A 25,930-nucleotide genomic window follows, 5' to 3' on the forward strand; every position below is an offset into this window, starting at 1 on the left:
GCGGGAAGAGCGCGGCCGGGGGGCGGCCTGGGCGCAACCAGCTAGGAAGGGCGCGGCCTGGCCTAGACTGAGCACGCGGGCACGGCGGGAGTTGCCGGGCGCGGAGAAGGTGGCCGGTGAAGGGGGAGGAGGTGGCCGGCGACGGGGGAGGAGGTGGCGGGCGACAAGAAAGCTAGGCATGGAGCTGCAGCATGCGGGAGAGGAAGAGGAACCTAGCAACTGATACCATGTTGGATAAGTGAGCAACTAGTATTTCTTGAGGGCCAAAGGCCATTACATATACATGTGTGTCAAAGTGCAGGAAACCCCTTATACAATGGGGATATACCAAAAAGGGGACTATACACATCTAACAAATACCACACTGGATCAGAGTTGCAAAACGCACACAAAACAGACTCCTAGACAATCTCAACCAAATGAAAGTCTCGGTTGAACATTCATTCACTTTACATATCAACACGTTATCACACAAAAGGATAGGTTAGATGGCAGTGAAGAACCTGCATGCCATTGCTTCTGCCTTCGTTTGCTTCATTCAATGAGCACTCCATTAGTGATTGCCAACCACAGCCTCTTAGGGCCACCTACCATCCTCGTTCCACCAATGGATTGGCTTGTTACATAGTTCTGGATGGGAGTGTTGAGGAACTCGGCGTCCTTGAGGTGGTCCTAACATAGAAACAGAATGGTGTTAGTTGTGATAGGCATGATCAAGATGCTAAAGTAGTGTACCAAGTGATTGTGATATAACTGTGGTGTGGCCTTGGTAGTGCTCGACCTTGAACAGGATCGTGAAGGTGTCTTGATCTCACTGTGCACCGGTAAGGTCCCTGAGCCACTTGGAGCCATCTGGCTATCTAGGTCCTAAGGTGGTTGTAGACCGGATTGAGGTGACCTCTTGGCTACAAAACTAGAGGACATGCTTGACAACGGTTCAGGTGCACCTCCTTAAAGCCCTTGTTGTTCTCACCTAACTGGATATGATCTCATGCATCTTGTTAAGCATGAAGGTGGACATGAAAGCTTGTCATTTCATTGTCTTCCCCCTACTAGAGACCTTTGTCTTCCCAACCTTGATGGTTTTGCCTTATGTGCGGGAACCATTGCACCACTAGGCATGACAATCACAAATGTTGGCAACTGAACTGGCCCCTTGAACACTTCAGAATCTTGAGCCATCTCCTCGGGCTAGGAGTCCTCAACATATGACAACATGAACTGAATGGACAAAACAATGTCCTGACTAAAGTCTTTCGTGCTCATGTCCTACAATTGTTAGGTGAAGGAAATATGCCCTAGAGGCAATAATAAAGTTGTTATTATATATTTCCTTATTCATGATAAAGGTTTATTATTCATGCAAGAATTGTATTGATCGGAAACCTAAATACATGTGTGAGTACATAAACAAACACCGTGTCTCTAGTAAGCCTCTACTTGACTAGCTCGTTGATCAAAGATGGTTAAGGTTTTCTAACCATGGACATGAGTTGTCATTTGATAACGGGATCACATCATTAGGAGAATGATGTGATGGACAAGACCCATCAGTTAGCTTAGCATAATGATTGTTCAGTTTTGTTGCTATTGCTTTCTTCATGTCAAATATATATTCCTTCGACTATGAGATTATGCAACTCCCGGATACCGGAGGAATGCCTTGTGTGCTATCAAACATCACAACGTAACTGGGTGATTATAAAGATGCTCTACAGGTATCTCCGAAGGAGTTTGTTGGGTTGGCATAGATCGAGATTAGGATTTGTCACTCCGAGTATCAGAGAGGTATCTCTGGGCCCTCTCGGTAATACACATCATAAGCTTGCAAGCAAACGACTAAGGAGTTAGTCACGAGGTGATGTATTATGGAACGAGTAAAGAGACTTTACCGTAACGAGATTGAACTAGGTATGAAGATACCGAAGATCGAATCTCGGGCAAGTAATATACCGATAGACAAAGGGAATTACGTATGTTGTCATAAGGTTCGACCGATAAAGATCTTTGTAGAATATGTAGGAGCCAATATGGGCATCTAGATTTCACTATTGGTTATTGACCGGAGAGGTGTCTCGCTCATGTCTACATAATTCTCGAACCTGTACGGTCCGCACGCTTAACGTTCGTTGACGATATAGTACTATATGAGTTATGTATGTTGGTGACCAAATGTTGTTAGGAGTCTCGGATGAGATCGCAGACATGACGAGAAGCTCCGGAGGTAAATATTGATATATATGATGATATGGTTCGGCCAAGGGGTGAAGCCCACGGGGCTTTAGTTCAGTGCAAATAAAGGAGTTTTGCGGAGGCCAGGGGGCCAAATGCCGGAGACCCTGGCGTCTGGCCCTGGGCCAGACGCCGAGACCCGTAGTGTTTGGGCCGGACGCCAAGGACCGTGGCGTCTGGTCCTGGAAGTCCAAGAATGACTCTTCCTTGCGGGTAAAACCGACTTTAAGGAGGCTTTTACTCCAAGTTTCGACCCTAGGGCTCGACATATAAATAGAGGGGCAGGGCTAGCACCTGGAACTCATCAAGAAACACCAAGCCGTGTGCCGGCAACCCAGTCCCTCTAGTTTATTCTTCGTCATAGTTTCCGTTGTGCTTGGCGAAGCCCTGCGGAGATTGTTCTTCACCAACACCGTCACCATGCCATCGTGTTGCCGGAACTCGTCTACTACTTCGCCCCTCTTGCTGGATCAAGAAGGCGAGGACGTCATCAAGCTGAACGTGTGCTGAACGCGGAGGTGCCTACTACCTCTTGAGCTTGCGTTGGTTTTCCCTTGAAGAGGAAAGGGTGATGCAGAAACATAGCGTAAGTATTTCCATTAGTTTGAGAACCAAGGTATCAATCCAGTAGGAGACAACGCACAAGTCACCGGATACCTGCACAAACAATCAACAACTTGCGCCCAACGCGATAAAGGGGTTGTCAATCCCTTCACGTTCACTTGCAAAAGTGAGATCTAATAGAGATAGATAAACGGTAAAGTAAATGTTTTTGGTATTTTTGGTTTATAGATGGGAAAGTAAAAGATTGCAAAATAGTAGATCGGAAACTAGTAAGATGTAAAAGAGATTCAATATAATAGAAAAGAGACCCAGGGAGCCATAGGTTTCACTAGTGGCTTCTCTCAAGATAGCAAATATTACGGTGGGTGAACAAATTACTGTTGAGCAATTGATAGAAAAGCGCATACTTATAATGATATCTAAGGCAATGATCATGAACAAAGGCATCACATCTGTGTCAAGTAGAACGAAACGATTCTGCATCTACTACTATTACTTCACACATCGACCGACTCCTACCTGCATCTAGAGTATTAAGTTCCTAAAGAACAGAGTAACACATTAAGTAAGATGACATGATGTAGAGGAATTAACTCAAGCAATATGATGAAAACCCCATCTTTTTACCATCGATGGCAACAATACAATACGTGCCTTGCTGCCCCTACTGTCACTGGGAAAGGACACTTCAAGATTGAACCCAAAGCTAAGCACTTCTCCTATTGCAAAAAAGATCAATCTAGTAGGACAAACTAAACCGATAATTCGAAGAGACTTGCAAAGATATCAAATCATGCATATAAGAATTTGGACAAGAACCAAATAATATTCATAGATAATCTGATCATAAATCCACAATTCATCGGATCTAGGCAAACACACCACAAAAGAATATTACATCGAATAGATCTCCAAGAACATCGAGGAGAACATGGTATTGAGAATCAAAGAGAGAGAAGAAGCCATCTAGCTACTAGCTATGGACCCGCAGGCCTGTGGTAAACTACTCATGTTTCATCAGAGAGGCAATGGTGTTGATGTAGAAGCCCTCCATGATCGAATCCTCGTCCGGCAGGACGCCGGAAAAGGCCCCTAGATGGGATCTCACGGGTACAGAAGGTTGCGATGGTGAAAAAGTGGTTTCATGGCTCCCTTGGATGTTTTAGGGTATAAGAGTATATATAGGCGAAGGAGCTAGGTCAGGGGAGCTATGATGGGCCCAAGAGGTAGGGGGCGCGCCCTACCCCCTGGGCGCGCCCTCTTGCCTCGTGACCGCCTCGTTGCGTCTCCGACTTCATCTCCAAGTCTTCTGGTTTCCTTCCGGTCCAAGAAAGATCATCGCGGAAGTTTCATTCCATTTGGTATTCCTTTTCTGAGAAACTCTAAAATAGGCAAAAAAAAAAATAGAAACTGGCACTGGGCTCTCGGTTAATAGGTTAGTCCCAAAAATAATATAAAATAGCATATAAATGCCTACTAAACATCCAAAACAGATAATATAATAGCATGGAACAATAAAAAATTATAGATGCGTTGGAGACGTATCAGTGCCGTACGTTCGGTACTTGATCGGGACAGATCATGAAGGTGTACGACTACATCAACCGCGTTGATAAACGCTTCCGCTTTGCGATCTTCAAGGGTATGAAGATGCTCTCCCCCTCTCATTGCTATGCATCTCCTAGATAGATCTTGCGTGAGCGTAGAATTTTTTTGAAATTGCATGCTATGTTTCCCAACAGTGGCATCCGAGCTAGGTCTATGCGTAGATAATATGCGCGAGTAGAACACAAAGAATTGTGAGCGGTGATAGTCATACTGCTTACCACCAACGTCTTATTTTGATTGGACGATATTGTTGGATGAAGCGGCCCAGACCAACCTTTTACATGGCCACATTCATGAGACCGGTTCCACCGACAGACATGCAACTAGTTTTGCATAAAGGTGGCTGGCGGGTGTCTGTTTCTCCTACTTTAGTTGAATCGAATTTGACTGCGGCCCGTCCTTGTTGAAGGTTAAAGCAACAAACTTGACAAAACACCATTGTGGTTTTGATGCGTAGGTAAGAATGGTTCTTGCTAGAAGCCCATAGCAGCCACGTAAAACTTACAACAACAAAGTAGATGACGTCTAACTTGTTTTTGCAGGGCATGATGTGATGTGATATGGTCAAGACATGATGTGATATACGTTATTGTATGAGATGCTCATGTTTTGTAAAAGTTACTAGCAACCGACATGAGCCTTATGGTTGTCTCTTTATTATATGAAATGCAAACGCCATGTAATTGCTTTACTTTATCACTATACATTAGCGATAGTTGTAGAATCAATAGTTGGCGAGACAACCATGACGCTACGATGGAGATCAAGGTGTCAAACCAGTGACGATGGGGATCATGGCGATGCTTTGAAGATGGAGATCAAAAGCACAAGATGATGATGGCCATATCATGTCACATATTTTGATTGCATGTGATGTTTATCTTTATGCATCTTATTTTGCTTAGTACGGCAGTAGCATTATAAGATGATCCCTTAACTAAATTTCAAGGTATAAGTGTTCTCCCTGAGTATGCACCGTTGCTACAGTTCTTCATTTCGAGGCACCACATGATGATCGGGTGTGATAGACTCTACGTTTACGTACAACGGGTGCAAGACAGTTTTGCACATGCGGAATACTCGGGTTAAACTTGACGAGTCTGGCATGTACAGACATGGCCTCAGAACACTTGAGACCGAAAGGTCGAACGTGAATCATATAGTAGATATGATCAACATAGAGATTTTCACCATTGATGACTACTCCATCTCACGTGATGATCAGACATGGTTTAGTTGATTTGGATCATGTATCATTCAAATGACTCGAGGGATGTTTATCTAAGTAGAAGTTTTTAAGTAATTTGATTAATTAAACTTAATTTATCATGAACATAGTCCTGATAGTATTTGCAAATCTATATTGTAGATCAATAGCTCGCGATATAGCTTCCTTATTTTTTGATATGTTCCTAGAGAAAAATAAGTTGAAAGATGATAGTAGCAATGATATGGACTGGGCCCATGATCTAAGGATTATCCTCATTGCTGCACAGAAGAATTATGTTCTTGATTCACCGCTAGGTGACAGATCTATTGCAGGAGCTAATGAAGACATTATGAATGTTTGACAAGCTCAATATTATGACTACTTGATAGTTTAGTGCACCATGCTTTACAGCTTAGAATCGGGGCTTCAAAGACGTTTTGAACGCCACTGAGCATATGAGATGTTCCAAGAGCTGAAATTGGTATTTTAGACTCATGCCCATGTCGAGAGGTATGAGACCTCTAACAAATACTTTGCCTACAAGATGGATGAGAATAGCTCAGCAAGTGAGCATGTGCTCAAAATGTCTAAGTACTACAATCACTTGAATCAAGTGGGAGTAAATCTTCCAGATAAGATAGTGATTGACAGAATTCTCTATTCACTATCACCAAGCTACTATAACTTCGTGATGAACTATAATGTGCAAGGGATAACGGAAAATATTCCCGAGCTCTTCGCGATGCTGAAATCGGCAAAGGTAGAAATCAAGAAAGAGCATCAAGTGTTGATGGTTAACAAGAACACTAGTTTCAAGAAAAAAAAGGGCAAAGGAAAAGAACGGGAACTTTAAGAAGAGTGACAAGCAAGTTGCCACTCCCGTGAGAACAATGCACAACAAAGGCTTTGCCAAGTGTATTAGACCCTTTGCCGAGTATTTCTGGCACTCGGCGTATAGTGTAATTCCAGTATTGATGAGGGCCAATAAGGTCCTCAACTCTCGTCAGAAATAAATCGCCACAAGAGGCGTAATTCGTCACCGGGACCACTTTTTGGGCAGCCAAGGGTCAGCCAAAATGTCAATGCTGGAGCCATCACCAACTTGTTTGGTAACACCATGTTTTAACAATTCTATGCCATGGGAAATGCTGCCCCAAGTATATGATATACCATCATTCGGCTCTGCACTCAACAAACCCCCATTGGGGTAGTATTTGACTCTGAGCACCCGTGCAGTCGGGGACGTAGCAGGATCCGACACGACATCAACCTCCATCATTGTTTCGCTAGCATGGCCATATTAAAAGAATGCATATCCTTATAACCGAGGCCCCCATCCACATTAGGCTGTGTTAGTTCTTTCCTAGCTTATTCAGTGCTTCTTATTCTCATTCTTTTTTTTGAGCATATCTTATTCTCATTCTCTTACTGTGCCCAAAATATATACTCCCTCCGTTCCTAAATATAAGTCTTTGTAGAGATTCCACTAGGTGGACTACATACGAAGAAAAATAAATGAATCTATTCTTAATATGCATTTATATACATTTGTATATGATTCATAGTGGAATCTATACAAAGACTTACATTTAGGAACGGACGAGTATTTTTTTAGGGCTTGCCCAAAATTTCTTAGAATCATCATTTCCTTCGTTGGGAAATGCTGGGAGACACCACATTTTGGGCCGGTCCATTTGTCTACAGAAGGAAACCATGTAGGCCCAGTCCCAAGTTTCCTTTTCGCCCAACTGCTTAGGCCTTGCGTCGCAGTCCCATCCAGCCCAACCCAAAAATTCCCAATCCCTACTCCTCCGGTGGCTGCTCACCGCCGGCTCTTCCACGGAAGAAGCGCTCTCGCCGCCGGGTACCTCCTCCCGCGCGCCGCCAGCGTTGCGGAGAAGCATCTCCGCCCCCACCCCACCGCGGTGTCACCCTCATCGTCTCCCAGGAAACCCGCCTCGCCGCTGCCGATGGTCGCCGCGCAGGAGCCGAGGGAGGAGTACCCGCCGGACCTCAGGAGCGGGCTCTTCAGCGCCGACGACTTCCGCACGTGCAGCCCCAAGGTGAAACCCTGCTCCTGCGTTACTTCTTTCCGCCGCTAGCTCCGTCGAGTCACACCCGACCTGTTGCGCTTGCGCGTCGCCGAGGGTTTCGGCCGCCTCTGACATAGAGATCAACAGCCGTAGTTGCGTTTCCATCTTGGAATTCTAATTTCAGAGTTGATATACTGTACTAGTAGAAGCAGTAGCAGCAGCAGTAGAGATAATCAAACAATTTACGGGCTATAGAGATTGTAGTTCCTGTCACCCTATGTAACTATGCTCTGTTTTGCTATTTCTGAATAAAGCTACTACGTATGTGGCAGCTAAATAATGGATGCTTGATTTATGTTGCAGCAACTGGACGACGAAGATAGGATCAGCGCTCTCACTGATGATATCTTACTGTCCATCTTGGGGAGGCTCAGCTCACTTGTGGCTACAAGGACAAGTGTGCTCTCTACACGGTGGAGGCATCTGCCTTGGTTGCTGCCTGAGCTCAGCATCGATGTCCAGGATTTCCTATCCGCTCCGTGCGCTGACCCTGTTGAGGCAAATGATATGGAACAAGCCATGGCGTCTTTGACCAAGGCAACCAGGAGTTTGTTGGATAAACAACAGAGAGGATCCACTGTCTCAAGTTTGTGCCTTAACCTCTATTTGATCAACACTTTCCTTTGTGAAGTTGGGCCACTGTTAGGTGATGCAATCGACAGTGGCTTGTTGAAAGATTTGGATCTCGGCATTCTTGATGAGACACGGAGTCTCGACCGTAGTGACGAAGAGATGCAACAGCGAGCTCAAGACATAGATGATTTTTTCACTGCCCACCCTAGTGTGCTCCACTGCCTCACAAAGCTCTTTCTAAAAAATGTAGGCTTTGACAAATTGGACATGCACCATGTCCTTTTTGACTGCTGCAAGCAACTTAAGCATCTAACCCTTTATTATTGTGATACTGGTTCCTACTCTATCTTTAAGATTGATGCACCAAACTCAAAACTCTCTGTTCTTGAAATTGAGAAGTGTCGCTTTCTGAGAATCGACCTTGTCTGCCTCCCTAAATTGGAGAAGTTCTTTTGCGAGTCTTGGATATCTCGGTCTGCCCCGTTGACGTTTGGTTTTGTCCCATCACTTGGGCAATTAATACTCTCATGCGGTTCAGTTTGTGAGGAACACATATTTAAATTAAGTGAGCTTCTACATGGAGTAACAAGCATACATACTCTCACATTGGATTTCCAAGGTGAAACCGTAAGTACTACTCCTACTTTATTTGGTTTTGTCATGTCGTCTGTTATATCATGGATGTGTTATGTATGATAGAGAAAATACGTAGCTGTAAATTCTTTGATGATCTCATCTATGTGCTTGCAAACTATCAATTCTTGTTTTGTTTGTTTATTTATAATTAATTAATGTTGTGGTCAGCTTTGGTTGGAACCTGAAATGGAGGAACTCCGCACCGCATTCAGCAAGCTAAGGAAGCTGTACGTACGTGGTATATTTGTTGAATTTGACATTTCATGGACAACGGCCTTTCTTGTAGCAGCACCATCTGTCGAAATGTTACATATTGAGGTGATGTCTTTGTCTGTGTTTCTTTTCTTGCTCACACTTGGAGCTTCAGTTTTTCACAATTTTAGCGCAAAGTTATTTAAAACTTGATTCCTATGACAGTTCTAATGAATTGCTCACACAAATACAGGTATGGGAGCATACATGTGATGTGGGTGAGGCCAGACCCGCTTCCTACCTTGACAGAAGGAGTCCAAAGTGGGAAATGCACTTGGATAGCAGCTCCGAGAACAAGCTTCTGAAAGAGCTAGAATTCGCTGGATTTAAATCGCAAGAACAACAATTTACATTTATAAGATCCATGTTGGAGCGATCTCCCAACTTGCAGAAGATAGTTCTGAGAGATGAGGAGCAGTGCGGTGACTGCGATGTCCTTAAGGTATCTCGTCCTTCGAGATTTCCAAGGAAGGAAGATGAGCAAGAAATGGTGGTTAAGCGGATTAGAGATGGCATTTTCTCGCCAGAGATAATCTTTTACGAGTAAGAAGAGAGATGACATATCTCAATCCAAACAATTTTTTATACTTATAATTACCAGGGATTGGGATGTTTGATCTAGGCACATGACCTGTCTTACAACCAGCACTATGACAATCTGCAAGCAACACACTCTTCACTGGAGATAACTAACGAAGCGAGAAGATGATATCTTTTGGTTACCCGTGGCGCAGTGGTTAATTTATGCAGCTCATCAATGGATTTCATCCTGACCATGCATTCAGGGAGTCAGTATTGCTGTCTCTGTACCCTGCAAACTTGTCTTCTTTCTGACTCAAGTCGTCATCTTTTTGAGTCGCGCCGTCTTCTTTGTGAAATCAAAGGCCTTCTTTACAGCAGAAAAATATCTGGGAGATAATTAAATGAACGATAGACAGATGTGGAGAAAACTCAGATAGTATCAGTTGGTGCTGTTAAAGACAATTTTACAAACAGATTTTGTGTGGCCCTTTATTTTCTCATAACTAGGATTTCCTTGTTTCTTTACAATTTTATAATTATATATGGCTAAATCACTAAACTGAGCATGGCTGGGTTGTTCATGAGAACGAGGTGGATTGGTTTCTCTTGATATTTGTCGAGGTGATGAATGAGAAGATGGTGCGGAACCAGTTCGAGCTCTTGGTATCTTGGAGCATGTACATGGTGCGGGCTTTCTTCCCCTGGGACAATTTGATTCGGCAATGCTTCGCTTATTTCAGGACGCTGTGGTGTCTAGTCATCATCCAAGTTATGGATGCACAAATCAACCAATTACTATTGTGCAAGGAGTAACCATTACTCCAGTTTCTTATCATCTGTGTTCTATATTTGTTAATGGTCTTAGCCAGGACGCTATATGGCTACATGGTGCATCAAGGGCGTGTTTGGTTTCTTGCCTCGCACCTGCATCGTACCCACCATGCAATTTTCGCAACGTTTGGTAGGCCGCACGTCGTTCTGGGCTAGGCCCGACTGATGCAAAATACGCCCCTCCAGCCAGGTTGAGCTCGCACGCAAGTTTTGGCCGTTTCCGTGAGCTTGCACCCACGCGAGCGAAGAGGGCTAGGGTTTCTCTCCATGTGGATTCACACCCGCATCCGCGTCGCTCTCCCCACCCCTCTCCTCTTTCGTGCGAACGGATCTCGCTGCCTCGTCGCCTCGCGGGCACGTCGCCGGCACGCATCCTCTCCGCGCAGAGGTTGAACTCTCCTCCTCCCACCCCTCTTCCATCAGTTCCCATCCCTCTCGGATCCTTCTCATCTGACACCAAACACACATTTCAACTCATTTTTGCATGAGCTCAACCAGGCAGCCCCAACCAAGCTCCTTCATGCAATGCATGCTAGATGCACCCAAGCGACCAAACACGCCCCAAGTGTGTGCTTTGTGCCAATTTCCTTCATTTTTTTTGGCTTTCATGATTTCCTTAATTTTTAGTGGTGTCCAGTGTGGAGAAAAAGAAATACATTATCATATCGTTAGAGACATTATTTTTCTATGGTCCGTAGCAATGCCCGGATATTCTTCTATTTCGTATAAACGTCGATAAAACCAGCTTTCAAAAAATCGACAAAACCCTACTGGACTATCTAGTGCAGCTGTCGACGACAATAGGAGGGAACCAGTAGAGTTGAGGAGCAGGAGTTCCCAGCTTGAGTCACCCACGAATTTTAGTCGACATACCTGAAAATCAAGTTTGGTAGATGGCGGTTGTGGGCACGGACTAGTACTTGCAACGCATGGCCACCCACCAATTCAGTCGACGGACAGCACCGTGCATGAAAATTGAGTTTCAATCAATTGTGTATTTCATAAAAAAACAATTGTAGGCTTGTGGGCCCCGACTATTACCACTGAACAAATTGCAACACATGGTTAAGGTTACTCATGGTGGGGAGTATCATATACTCCCTCCGGTCCTTTTTAGTTTGCATATAAGTTTTGTCCAAAGTCAAAGTACGTATCTCTATTTTGACCAAACATATAGAAAAAAGTATCAACTTTCACAATGCCAAATAAACATTGTTAGATTTGTTATGTAATGTAGTTTCATAGTGTATATATTTGTTATTGTAGATATTAATATTTTTTAATGTAAATTTGGTCAAACTTTGCAATGTTTGACTTGGCAAAAATGTAATACACGGAGTAAAAAGGACCGGAGGGAGTACTAGTATTATGATACTAGCGTATGATACCACCTTTATAATGCGTACCATTATGAAGTAGTATCTTAGATTATCTTATTTATTAATATGCATGACACAAAATAACATAGCATTTAATATGATACAGTATCTACGTATGTTACTCTAACCCCCTCTCTCTTCTTTAATTCTCTGTCACATCATCGTATTTGCTATTCCCAAGTGCATGATACTACCTAATATACCACCACTATAGTCAGCCTAAGGTTGGTTGTAGTGGGGAGTATCTTATACTAGTACCATGCATATGATACTAGTGTATGATACTACATTCGTAGTGCATAGTATCATATATTGGTATCATAAGAACTTTATTTATTGTCATGCGTGAAACATAGTACCACATCATTTAGTATGATACGGTATCATTATATGATACTCAACACTCTATTTCATCATTTAATTATATGTCACCTCATCAAAATTGCCTAGTTGACATGCATAATACTACCTATGATACTCGCATTACGGGTAGCCTAACAAGTCTATAAGATGCACCACCACCCAAGCAGTTTGTGTTGAGACAAGAGCTCTTGCTGCGTGCTTGCGTTTGTGCACACATATTTACATACCACCATGGGCTAAATGCCGGCTCCTGCTCTTCTTCTTGGTGTTTCTCTCGCTAGCGGCGCACGCTAAGTCATGCCATCCTGACGACCTCCTTGCGTTGCAGGGCTTTGCCGGGGACCTCGGTGGTGGGGGCGCCCTTCTCCGTGCCGCATGGACCGGTGCCTCGTGCTGCGACTGGGAAGGTGTGGGCTGCAATGGCGGCAGAGGTCGTGTCACAGTGCTATGACTTCCAGGGTATGGCCTCGCGGGACCCATTCCAGGAGTATCCCTGGCGGGCCTTGCGCAGCTGGAGGAGCTCTTCCTCGGCTCCAACTCTTTCACGGGCTCCCTCCCTACCTCGCTCTTTAGCCCCGTTGGGCTGCGGAAGCTCTCCTTCGAATCCAATGAGCTCACTGGACAGCTGAGCTCACACGTCCACGAGCTCAAGAACCTCACCTTGCTGGACTTGTCCGTCAACTGCTTCTCCGGACGCCTCCCTGACGTCTTTGGTGACCTCGCGTCACTGGACCATTTTTTTTGTGCATTCCAATGGATTCTCTGGATCGATTCCATCGTCTCTGTCATCACTGTCATCTCTCCGTGAGATCAACCTCCGGAACAACTCCCTATCTGGCCCGATTGCTCATGTCAACTTCTCCGGCATGCCACTCCTTACTTCGGTTGACTTTTCCGCCAACTACTTGAGTGGGTCTCTTCCGATTAGCCTCGCGGATTGTACCAAGCTCAAGTCGCTCAGCCTTTCCAACAACCAATTAGTTGGCACCATCCCGTCGTGGATTGGTGAGCTTGACCACCTATGCTACTTGGATCTCTCAAATAACTCATTGGCTGGCGACGCACCAAAGGTTTTGACACGTCTCAAAGGCCCCGCCACCGCTGATGGTTCATTGGGTATGGCTCCCACTATCATGTCGTTGTATGTGAAGCCTAATAGAAGAACACCCCAACAACAACAACCAAATGTCATAACTGGGACCAACAACTCCGTCAGATTTGGGGGTGGCAACACTGTATCTGGGAACGACAACACTGTGTCTGGGAGCGATAACACTGTCACATCTGGTAACAAAAATGTCCTAACTGCTAGCAACCATGTCGTTTCAGGGACCAACAATGTTGTATCTGACTACGACCATGTTGTAAAAGGGAGTAACAATGTTGTATCTGGGGGGAACAATATGGTAACTGGGAACAACAATGTTCGTATCTGGGAGTGACCATGTCGTATATGGGAACAACAGAGTTGTAACTGGAGGTTAATGATCTCTTAGTGGGTTGATTACGTCTTCCCTCACAGAGCTCACATGTCCTTGTCCAAGTTCAGTGTGGCTCACAATCACTTGTTGGGGCCAATCGCAGTTTGTAACTTCATGTATACACCATCCGTTTCGTACTAGAAATGAAGTTTCCCTTATAATAATGCCCGTAAGATTACTACAAAACTTTGTACATAAATGCTCACCTGAACATCAATGGACGGACGGCAGCTGATGTAGACCAAGCGTGTTTGCTTATGTATAAATTTGCACCGTCGATTTCTAGATGTGGTGATTATTTCATCTCTTTCCATTTTCTGTGATGTGTGATGATTTCTTATATATATATGATGATTGGGCTATGGATCATATGGTGAATTATAACTGCTTAATATCAGCTGGGAGCTGGCTGTACAGTTCTCTAGTGTAAATGTCAATGTTACATGCATTGATGCCGAATGTTTGGATGAAGGAATGGAGCAAAAGAGCAGAGATTAATGTTGTTGGCATCAAGTTGCTTATGCAGGTTCTGATGCAGAGGCCGGGGCAAACCCCCTTTTTGAGAAAAAAAAAGTCGCTTATGCAGTGCTAGACTTTTGCTCAGCGTGAATGCACTGTCTGCTCCCTCATTGTGTTGACATCAGCTATACACAGTATTATGCAACCGGTGTAGAATACCATTCTATACACCTTATGCAGGCTGACAGGGTTCAGTTCGGCCTCTCGCGCGGTAATTGCGGTAATGCTATCTAGTCCAGGCTCATCTCCTCCCAATGATTTTTTTTTGCGCACCCAAGCATCTTGCATGCCAAAATAATTCATTTTTTTAATGAATTTACTGTTCAAGATCGAGAGTAATGAGCCCAGGCTCCGATTCACCATGTCCTTTTGCTGCTTTTTTGTCTGCTATAATACTTGCAGTAGGCTATGGACGTACTACACGACTCACCAGTACCACACGCTCTATTAGACGAGGTAACGCGCGTTCTCGAAGCTAATACTCTTTTTGTGTGCGCAAAATTATGACATGAAAGTCCTTTACATTAGTCTACCCCAGAAAAGTTGACAAACAAGAATGGATTAGGGCAAACCACTGGAAAAAAATAGCGCCCTAAACAGACTATCACATGTTGAGGATTAACTCGTTAAATAAATCTGTATACAATGTTTCGCTAGTAGCGTGTTTTAAGATCAACATGATTTTGCTATAGCACACTATTTTTTCACTGAGGCAAACCTACTGTCTCTATAGTCTATACCCAGCAATCTTGTCTTCTTTCTGACTCGAGTCGTCGTCATTTGTGAGTCACACTATCTTCTTTCTGAAATCAAATGCCTTCTTTACAGCATCAAAATAGCTGGGAGATAATTTCATGAACGATAGATGGATGTGGAGACAAATCAGAGGCCTTTACAGCACCAAAATAACCGGGAGATAATTCCATGAATGATAGACAAATTGAACTAAAGTGCGAAGTTTACATAGGGACGGGGATGTCTGATTTGGAACCCATGGGTATGGACATGTCTCACCTGCTGCCGCCTCTGATTGTTCATCTTGGCCACCTTGCCTTCTGCCACGTCTCCACCTTCATCTTCACTTCCTCCTAAATAGACCCTGCGAGGAGAGCACTCTGCAGCAGCAGCGACCTACAATTGGGGCCGTCAGAAAATCAATGCCCTGAGTGTTCCATTGCTCAAATTCTATGGAGCATATAGTGGCTTTGAAGATGGATTAGCTCTTCATTTCAAGAAAAAAGATGGATTAGTTCTTTGTTATATATACAAAATTACAAGTACATTTTGTGTGACCATTTATTTCTTATATCTAGGTTTTCCTTATTTGTTTTTTCATTTTATGATTATGGCTAAATCACTGAACTGAGGACAGCATGGTCGTTCATGTGAAGGAGGTGGATTGATTTCTCTTGATTTTTTTCCGAGGCGGTGAATGAAAAGGTGATGCCGAGCCAGTACAAGCTCTTGGCATCTTGGAGCATGTAGCCGCCCTTCTCCTACTAAGGTAATTTGATTTGGCAACGCTTCGCTTATTTCATGCCGAATGATTATCATGTGGTGCTTACTTGTCAAGTCATTGCTGCGCGAGGAGGATAGAAGTAACCATTAGTTTCTTTTTTTCGAAAAGGAACCATTAGTTTCTTATCATCTTGGTTCTATATTTGTTGATGGTTTTAGCCAGGACGCTATATGGCTACACGACGAACCAAGTGTATGCTTTGTGCTGATTCTCTTCATTTTTGTGTGTCCATAGTTTCCTTCATTTTCAAAGGTGTCCAGCAAGGAGGAAAAGAAATAAATCATCGTATTCATCAGAGTCAGAGATGTTATTTTCTTTGGTCTGAAGCAATAACCAGATATTTTTCTACTCCTTCGGTTCCTAAATATAAGCTCTTTTAGAGATTTCAATACGGACTACATACGGAGTAAAATGAGTGAATCTACACTGTAAAATATGTTTATATACATAGTCCGTATTGAAATCTCTAAAAATGCTTATATTTAGAAACGGAGGGAGTAGTTGGTATAAACGTCGATAAAGTCCTTGCATTGGTCAGCATATTATGAAATTTTGACAAACCCTACTGGACTAGTAGAGTTTAGGAGCAGGAGTTGCCAGCTTCAGCCATCCACGAAGCCGTGGGCACGGATTAGTACTTGCAACGCATGGGCACCCATTAATTCAGTCGACGGACGGGACCGTGCATGAAAATCAAGTTTCAACCACTGACTAGCAGCAGTTGTGGTCACTGACTAGTACTACTATACCACTGAACCAATTGCAATGCATGGTTAACAAGTCTATAAGATGTACCACCACCCAAGCAGTTTGTGCCAAGACAAGAGCACTTGCTGAGTTCTTGCGTTTGTGTACACATAGTTACATACCACCATGGCGAAATGCTGGCTGCTGCTGCTGCTCCTCTTGGCGTTTCTCTTGCCGGCGGCGCACACTAAGTCATGCCACCCTAACGACCTCCGTGCGTTGCGGGGCTTTGCCGGGAACCACGGTGGCGGGGGCGTCCTTCTCCGTGCCGCGTGGTTTGGCGCCTCGTGCTGTGACTGGGAAGGTGTGGGTTGTGACAGCAGCAGCGGCCGTGTCACGGTGCTACGGCTTCCCGGGTATGGCCTCGCGGGGCCCATCCCCGGGGCCTCCCTGGCGGGCCTTGCGCAGCTGGAGGAGCTCTTCCTCGGCTCCAACTCTTTCGTTGGTTCCCTCCCCGAGGAGCTCTTCAGCCTCGCTGGGTTGCGGAAGCTCTCCCTCGAGTCCAACGAGCTCACTGGTAAGTTGAGCTCACGCCTTGGCGAGCTCAAGAACCTCACCTTCCTGAACTTGTCGGTCAACCGCTTCTTCGGCCGCCTCCCTGACGTGTTTGGTGACCTCATGTCGCTCGACCATTTGGCCATGGACTCCAATGGCTTGTCCGGATCTTTGCCGCCGTCTCTGTCATCACTGTCTTCTCTCAGTGAGCTCAACCTCCGGAACAACTCCCTGTCTGGTCCGATTGCTCGTGTCAACTTCTCCGGCATGCCACTTCTTGCTTTAGTTGACTTTTCGGCAAATAACCTGAGTGGGTCTCTCCCGGTTAGCCTCGCGGATTGTAGCGCGCTCAAGTTGCTCACCCTTGCCAACAACCAATTGGTTGGCACCATCCCGTCATGGATTGGTGAGCTTGACAACCTTCGCTGCTTGGATGTCTCAAATAATTCATTTGCTGGCGAGGTACCGAAGGGTTTGACATGCCTCAAATGCCTCGCCACCGCTGATCGTTCAGTGGGTATGGCTTTCACTAACATGCCATTGTATGCGAAGCGTAACAGAAGAGTACTCCAACAACAACCAAATGTCTTATCTGGGAGCAATAATACTGTCAGATCGGGGGGTGGCAATGTTCTATCCGGAGACAACAACACTGTCATATCTGGGAACAACAACACTCTATCTGGGACCAACAACACAGTCGTATCTGGGAGCAACAACGTCCTAACTGGCAGCAACCATGTTGTATCTGGCAGCAATAATGTTGTAAGTGATACCAGCCATGTCGTAAATGGGAGCAACAATACTGTATCCGGGAGGAACAATATGGTAACCGGGAACAACAATACCGTATCTGGGAGTAACCATGTCGTATCTGGGAACAACAAAGTCGTAACTGGAGGTTAATGATCTGTCAGTGGATTGATTCCATCTTCCCTGACGGTGCTCATCACCTTGTCCAGGTTCAGTGTGGCTTACAATCACTTGGTGGGGCTAATCACGTTTGTAACTTCATGGATATAGCATCCTATTCCTACTTCAAATAAAAGTACTCCCTAAGATGTCTACAGTTTTTTCTTTACATAGAAATGCTGACCTGAACAGCAATAGGCGGCTTATAGCTGATGTAGACCAAGCGTGTTTGCTTATATACAAATATTGCATCGTGGATGTCTAGATGTGGTTTCTTAATCCCTTCCTCTATGTGTTGTGTGATGCTTTATTATTGAGCTTAATGCCAGCTGGTTATATGCATCAGTTTTGGATGTTTGGATGAAGGAATGAAGCAAAAGAGTAGAGATTAATGTTGTTGGCATCAGGTCACTTATGTAGTGCTACAACATTAGTGCATGTCTACTCCCTCATTGTGTTGACATCTGCTCAGTTGCACTGTACGGGGATGGATATGGACACGGGGCTATGGATAAGGCAGTGTAGAGATACGACGTTTTAGAAAACATAGCCACACCGGGATATGTTAGTTATCTGTGATGTATCCTCTGGTCATTGTGCTGCAATTCACGTTCTGTTATTACATCTATCCTACAGAAAATTGGGGAGCTAGCTGCCACTTTTGTGTCTTTTCAGTTCAACATGTTGGGAGATCTGATAATGTCCCTGCTTATTTTTGTGCAAATCGTGCTAGCACTTTGGAGGGGACTGATAGTTCGCTTGATGTAAGGCCGGTCTTCCTAGTTTCTAGCTTGTTGGATGATTGTAATTGGATGTTAATTTCTTAGTGAAGCTTCCATGGTTCGATAAAAAAAGGTCGTACAATGGAGCTATTATGCAACCGATGTATATTTGATTATGAGGAAAAGCAACGGCGTTGTATTTCATTGCTGATGAAGAAGAAACATTACAAGCCCAGGATGAGCACACAAACACACAACAACAAGATCGAAAGCTTGTGAGGAGCACACCGGCACAATGACAACACAACACAACTACACTACTATTATGTACCCCTTAAGCCTGTGAGGCACAACTGACAGGGTTCAGTTCGACCTCTAACACGGAGAAACGAAGTTTTTTTGTGAGTGTAAAAGTGTTCTTTTTTCTAGGATTATAGATTTATTGCAATCAAGGGGCAAAAATTTCTCAGTACATCGCGATGTCTGTGTAGCCACACATTTGTGCTACGCTCTGTATGTCTATATCTCGTCAAGAGGCAAGTATTTTTTTTTTGACCTACTGTTTCAACAGCTAGGCCCCACACATCGGAGAAATAAGTTCCAAAGGAAACTTTGATTCATTTACTGCTTTTGAATAAAGCAATTGGTGACTTTTGCCTTTCTGACAGGCGTCAGAAAAAAAATTCATTGTTGAACAAACTAATACAAGGGAGCTTATTTTGGCAAATTATTTTCCTTACAATAGTGGATAATGGATGCCCTAAATGTCGGTGCCAGCTTTCTGAAGAGGGTTTGATGGCACCGAGCACTTGCTTCTTGGCATCTTGTCCCTTGTGCTTTCTAGGGTATAGACCGCTCCTACCCCTACCTCGACGAAGGACTCTCCTTGTTCCACGCTCCTTTACAAGAAAAAAATATGGGTGAATTTCAAAGAATGAACTGTTATCAATAGGTAGTCAGCTAGCAGAGATTAAACTCTTATTAGCCTCAGGCACATGAATGATATTTTTAAGAAGAAGATCACGATCAGGGGTATGAATATGAGAGTGACCAATATGCTCAACAGCCATACCTGAACCACTCGTCATGTGGATCTGTCCGTTTCCAGTGTACTGATCTCGAACAATGAGCTTCTCTAGATCTCATGTGAGGTGACCAATCACACCGTTGTCCAAATACTAGTTGGTATCAACTCCATACTGGGGCGCGGCCATGTTTGCCGATCTCTCCTCCCCTTCCTGGTAGGAGGGATCGTACCATTTGCAACACCTCCAGGTCGGCTGTCCTATTTTCCCGAAGATTTGGCACGTTGGTTTGGGAGAGGGATTGTTGTTGTAGTTCCCATTGTCGCCATTGCCTCCCCTGTTGCAACGGTTAGGCGGCTTGGAAAAGTTGACGTGACCTAGGTCACCGCCGCCGCCTTTCTTGTTGGGGAAGTTGATGCAGAGCATCCCTCGCTCATCCCCATGGACGCGTCTACATCTCCCTCAACACCACTTGGACCCATGACAAGAGCTAGAGCAAAGGCTACAGACGATAAGATGAACTCGCTCCTCTCCGAACTTCCTCTCTCTACTCACGAGACTTGGCTACTACCTCATATGGACACTCTGTGTGTGATCAGGTACCTGGAGGAAAGCCATGATACATCTACATCCATCGGACAAGAAGGCAAGGCTACCAACCGCGAAGGTCAAGAAGAAGATCTACCGGAGAAAACTCCAGCCACCGGACGACCGGTCGGGACCGGACGTCCGGCGCCTGAAGCCCAGCTGCCAACGCAGGCCCCAGCGAGCGGACGTCCGGCCCGGACCGGACGACCGGCCACACTCTCCAGCGAGCGGACGACCGAAGTCACCGGACGTCCGGCACCCTCCCAACAGAATGGATATTAACGGAAGTATGAAGATACCGGACGACCGGCGCCTCCTTCACAGAACGCATCTAGCGGACGTCCGACGACACCGGACGTCCGGACCCCCATGAGCCACCGGACAACCGGTCCCCAGCGGACGTCCGGTACCTGTCTGCGCATAGTTTCGGGCTGAAGCCCATGTACCCCTTCACTTCGCCCTCTTTTGCACTAAGACTATAAATAGGCCTCTCCCACCTCCTAGCTAGGTTTAGCATTGGTTTTAGCTCATATTTGTGTGAGAGCCTTGCTCATCCACTTGGATACTTCTCCTCGGAGTTCACGGCCTCTTCGGAGAAGATCCCCCAAGCGGATTCAAGACCCCTTTCTAGGGAAGATCATCAAGACCTCCGTACGGAGAAGAACGGTTCCTTTGTATCCTTACCTTTGTTGACTTTGGATCTCGTGTATCTCTTTGTGTTCGGTGATCTAGCACTCGTGTGATTGATTCTATGTTGGTTTCGTGATTCTCTCTATCGTTTTCCCCGTGTTTCCCCCTTTGTGCTTCCGCGTGTCATTCATGATTCCCCGTAGGATCCACTCCAAACGTGAAAGATCGTCCAGATAGGGTTCCGCCCTACATCATCTTGGTATCATGAGCCACGTTGATCACATTTTTGGAGCCCCTACCCCTTGTTTTCTAGCTTGATTTTGTTGTTTTCGTCCTAATTCCGAAAATCACCACCAAAAAGACCCCAATTTTTTTTTGTGATTTGTTGGTGAGTTGAGATTTTGTTGGATTTGGTTCATGGATTTGAGTTGCTACATGTGGATCTAGCTTTCCCTACCCTCCCCACCCTTTTCCATCCACCAATCCGCTCGATTTCGACCACACCATCTCCATCCACCCCGAAAACGCGCAGTTCATCCCGTGTCCGAATTTCGCCCAGGCACCGGATGACCGGACCCTACCGGACGTCCGACGATCGGACGACCATAAAAACCGGACGTCCGTGAAACTCTGACGAAACTAAAGTTTGACAGTTCGGCCACCACCACAACCCAACATTCCACCACATCTTCCAAACCCACATACACCACCATCTTCCCGATACCTCATATGACGATTTTGACACATTTTGATCCTTGAGATTTTGAGTTGTGGCTCCCGTATCCTTTTGTGTTTCGTCTATCTAGGTACGGTTTGACTTCATCACCACCACGGCTCATCTTCGCAAGGGTCTCATCATCGCCAAGGATGGTAACTTCGACGACATCTTTGTCATACCTTGCAATTGCATTCATACCCCACATGTCCCTACTTTTGCGTAGCTTACCCATTGAGACTAGCCATTGAGTATTGCCGGCAACGTGACTTGTGCACATTAGTGATCATACTCCATAGCATACATACCATACCATAGTGGTGCATATCTTGGGATCCACTTGTGTGTCACAAAGTTGTCATAGCATACACAATTGCTACCTTGGTTCGTGAAGTTTTGCATGAGAAAAGAGCTCAAAAGTGAAAGAGCCACCCAAGCTTTTAAGCAAAGAGGAAAGATAAGCAAAGAGCTTATGAACAAGAACCATAGCATCATACTACATTAAGATTGTCATATTGGATCATCTTGGATCATTGCACCGAAATACCATACATATAGCATACGTGGGATAGAGATAGTTGCATTTTTGCCTAGTAGGTTGTGCACAAGTTTGCGTATCCGCCTATTGTGCAATCGTGCTAGCGTCTCTCTAGTATTGTGCAACAAGAGCATTCATGGTTTCCACATTTTGGCTCACTTTTGGATTGCACAATCCCATCTATCTATTTGCGTGTGTGTATCCGTGTACCATTACTTGCTTGGTCTACTTGTTGCATTTGCAAATTTGTGAATCTTTTCCAACATTATTGAAGCTCACTTACTATTGCATCAAATTTTGTGCCACCATCCTAACCAAGCTCCACCATAAGCTTTTACGTGTGTAGGTGTGAGAACCGACAAGAATTGGTACCAACAGTGCTATTTCATTGTCTGCATTTGAGTGAACTTGATTCATCTTCAACTTCGGTCAAGGTACCTACACGTTCTTTTCCTTCTACCACTTACATTTTGTTTGGAATGATGGATAGGACAAGTTCTTCTACCAATCCACCTCTCATCGAGAACGGCGAAGACATGTCATCATTCGTCACAAAGAGCCACCTCTTTGGTGCTCAAAGGGCGTTACACCAAGAGCAACAAGCTATGAGCGACCGCATCGACAACCTCGCCACCGACTTGCGACGCTCCGAGCAACGTACAAGAGACTACTTCGACAACAAGTTTGACTCTCACAAGCAAGAGAATGATGCAAGAATGGACGAGATCCGCGCCTTGATGAGGAACCGGCATCCTTCCACTTCTTCATCCTCAAGACGGAGCCGCTCGAGTCGACACTCCGATGACAACTTCTCCGACTCAAGTACACCGTCATCAAACACTCTTTGCCGAGCCGCGCGTCAAGACCGGCATGCATCTCGGAACCCGCTACATGACAAGCATTCATAAGAGCAAGTCGATGAGCAAGTCCCTCGTCCTCAATCAAACCAAGTCACTTTTGCTCAAGCTCAAGAACGGCAATGACTACGGCGCCAAGAGGAAGAACGAGCGCGTCTACACCAAGAGGAACAGGACGCCAAGGCTCAACGTCTTCAACAACAACAACGAGAAGCGCAAGCTCTTGAGGCGCAACGTGCCCTTCAAGAATCAAGTCGAGCCATCGCCAACCGCAATCGCGAACGGCACAATCAAGAGGAAGCTCTTCGAGAAGAAATCCAAGAGAGGAACTAACAACCGCGCGTGCAACGTCAAGCTCCACAAGCTTCTCCACAAGCACGTCAAGCTCCACAAGCTCCTCCACAAGCTCGTCAAGCTCTACCTCAACTTCAAGCTCAACAAGAACAAGTTGACTATGGACTTCCTCCGCGCCAAGAGCAACATGAGGATGACTACCCTCCACGTCAAGAGCGTCATCATCACCATCGCCAACAACACAATGAAGAGCAACGCTATGGTAAGCTCAAGTTCACAATGCCCAAGTTCAATGGAAGCAATGATCCGGAAGAGTACCTCTCATGGGCATTGAAGGTCGACAAATTTTTTCGCTTGCACAACTATGAGTAAGAGAAGAAGATCGCTATGGCATCACTTGAGTTCCAAGACTATGTGCTCATATGGTGGGAACAAGTCCTTGAGCGCCGTGAAGCAAGAGGTGAACCACCTATCACCACTTGGGCTCAAATGAAGGAAGTCATGCGAGCACGTTTTGTGCCAACCTACTACAACCGCGATCTCTTCAAGAAGCTACAACTCCTCAAGCAAGGAACAAAGAGTGTTGAAGAATACTACAAGGAAATGGAGATAGCCATGATTCGAGCCAATGTCACGGAAGATGATGAGCAAACAATGGCACAATTCTTGAATGGACTCAATCACCCATCAAGAAGATCGCCGACTTCCAACCCTACTCCAACCTCATTGAGCTCGTGCATCAAGCGACCAAGGCGGAACGTCAAGTGCAAGATGACTTCAAGTACGCCAAGTACTCATCCAAGACCTACGGCTTCTCCAACATCCAAGCTTCAACAACTTCTCCAACATCTACATCAACCAAGCCTTCTACAAGCAATGACAACAAGTCAAGTTACAAGAAACCTTCGTCAAGTTCAAGTCGTCTTCCTACTAATACAAGCAACTTCAAGCCGTGTGCTTCATCACCTACTCCAACCGGTGAGACCATCAAGGCAAGCTCCTTCAAGTGTTTCACTTGCGGCGGCCGAGGCCACAAGTCCTATGAATGCACAAACAAGCGCACCATGATCCTCAACGATGATGGCACATATGACTCCATGAGTGATGAGGAGATGGAAGCTCTTGAGCAAGTGGCCATGCACCGGCGCGTGAACGAGGATGAAGATGATCAAGTCTTTTGTGATGAAGATACGAGTCCTGCTCTCTTTGTCTCCAAGGTCTTGACTCTTCAACATCAACAAGAAGAAGACCAACGATGCCACATCTTCCACACAAAGGCCGGCATCAATGGAAGGTCCGTCAAGGTCATCATTGATGGAGGTAGTTGTCACAACTTGGCAAGTGAAGAACTATGTTCCAAGCTTCAATTGGTCAAGAGGAAGCACCCGCACCCCTACAAGGTTCAATGGCTAAGTGACTCCGGCACTATACGAGTCGAGCATACGGTCCAAGTCTCCTTCAAAATCGGTGCATATGAGGACACTTTGGAGTGTGATGTGGTCCCAATGACCGTTTGCCACCTCCTTCTTGGTCGACCATGGCAATTCGACCGTGGTGTCATCCACAATGGGCACACCAATCACTATAGCTTCAAAATGAAAGGGAAGGAATATGTGCTGCGACCTATGTTCCCTAGTCAAGTGATAGCCGACAAGCAAACCACCCACCATGGAGAGAAGAGTGAGAAAGTGACCCACCCAAAAGTGAGTGAGAGCCACAAGCCAAACTTGAGCGCCTCTTCGCCTAGAGAGAAAAATCTCATCCTATTTGCCACCAAAAGTGAGATAAGAGAAGTGTGTGAGAATCCATCGAGTGTGATGCACTTTGTCCTTGTGTGCAAGGATGGAGAGCCAACAACTAACACCTCTCACGAGCTACCTTTAGTGTTTCAATCTCTTTTGCAGGAATTCCAAGACGTTTTCCCCGATGAGCTACCTCCGGGTCTACCTCCTCTACGAGGCATTGAGCATCGAATCGACCTCATCCCCGGAGCACCACTTCCAAACAAAGCTCCATACCGTGTCAATCCTGAAGAAACCAAAGAGATTCAACGGCAAGTACAACAACTAATCGACAACGGTCATGTACGTGAAAGCCTAAGCCCTTGTGCCGTTCCCGTTATACTTGTGCCTAAGCCCGATGGAAGTTTCCGCTTATGTTCCGATTGTAGACCTATAAATGCTATTACCGTTCGCTATAGGCATCCCATTCCTCGCTTAGATGACATGCTTGATGAACTTAGTGGAGCCAACTTTTTCTCAAAAATTGATCTTAAAAGTGGCTATTATCAAATCCGCATTCAAGAAGGTGATGAATGGAAAACTGCTTTCAAAACCAAATTTGACTTATATGAGTGGTTAGTGATGCCTATGGGTTTGTCGGAAGCACCCGGAACTTTCGTGCGTCTTATGCATCATGTGCTTAGACCTTACATTGGAGTCTTCGTTGTGGTCTACTTTGATGATATCCTTGTGTTTAGCAAAACCATGAAAGAGCACATTAATCATGTTAAATCTGTGTTGCAAACCCTCCGCAAGGAAAGCCTTTATGCGAACTTGAAAAAATGCACTTTTGGCGTTGACAAAGTGGTTTTCTTGGGTTTTGTTGTCTCTTCCAAGGGTGTCC

At 45.2% G+C, this 25,930-nt stretch overlaps 2 protein-coding genes and 1 pseudogene across 2 annotated transcripts; all 3 read left to right on the plus strand.

The window, feature by feature from the left end:
- The first annotated feature begins 7,409 nt into the window (after positions 1–7,409).
- LOC119312770 (F-box/LRR-repeat protein At3g03360-like) lies at positions 7,410–10,249 on the plus strand. The gene is made up of 4 exons (XM_037588528.1): positions 7,410–7,677; positions 8,011–8,907; positions 9,085–9,234; positions 9,362–10,249. The coding sequence occupies exons 1-4, from the start codon at positions 7,585–7,587 to the stop codon at positions 9,713–9,715; spliced, it is 1,494 nt and encodes a 497-aa protein (XP_037444425.1). The 5' UTR covers positions 7,410–7,584; the 3' UTR covers positions 9,716–10,249.
- A 65-nt stretch (positions 10,250–10,314) lies between these two features.
- Positions 10,315–13,748, plus strand: LOC119310600 (annotated as a pseudogene).
- A 2,900-nt stretch (positions 13,749–16,648) lies between these two features.
- LOC119312771 (phytosulfokine receptor 1-like) lies at positions 16,649–18,188 on the plus strand. Its single transcript, XM_037588530.1, has one exon. The coding sequence runs from the start codon at positions 16,656–16,658 to the stop codon at positions 17,928–17,930; it is 1,275 nt and encodes a 424-aa protein (XP_037444427.1). The 5' UTR covers positions 16,649–16,655; the 3' UTR covers positions 17,931–18,188.
- The last annotated feature ends 7,742 nt before the right edge of the window (positions 18,189–25,930 follow it).

Source organism: Triticum dicoccoides, chromosome 5B (genome assembly GCF_002162155.2).
Source record: "Triticum dicoccoides isolate Atlit2015 ecotype Zavitan chromosome 5B, WEW_v2.0, whole genome shotgun sequence".
In the NCBI taxonomy this organism is placed as follows: domain Eukaryota; kingdom Viridiplantae; phylum Streptophyta; class Magnoliopsida; order Poales; family Poaceae; genus Triticum; species Triticum dicoccoides.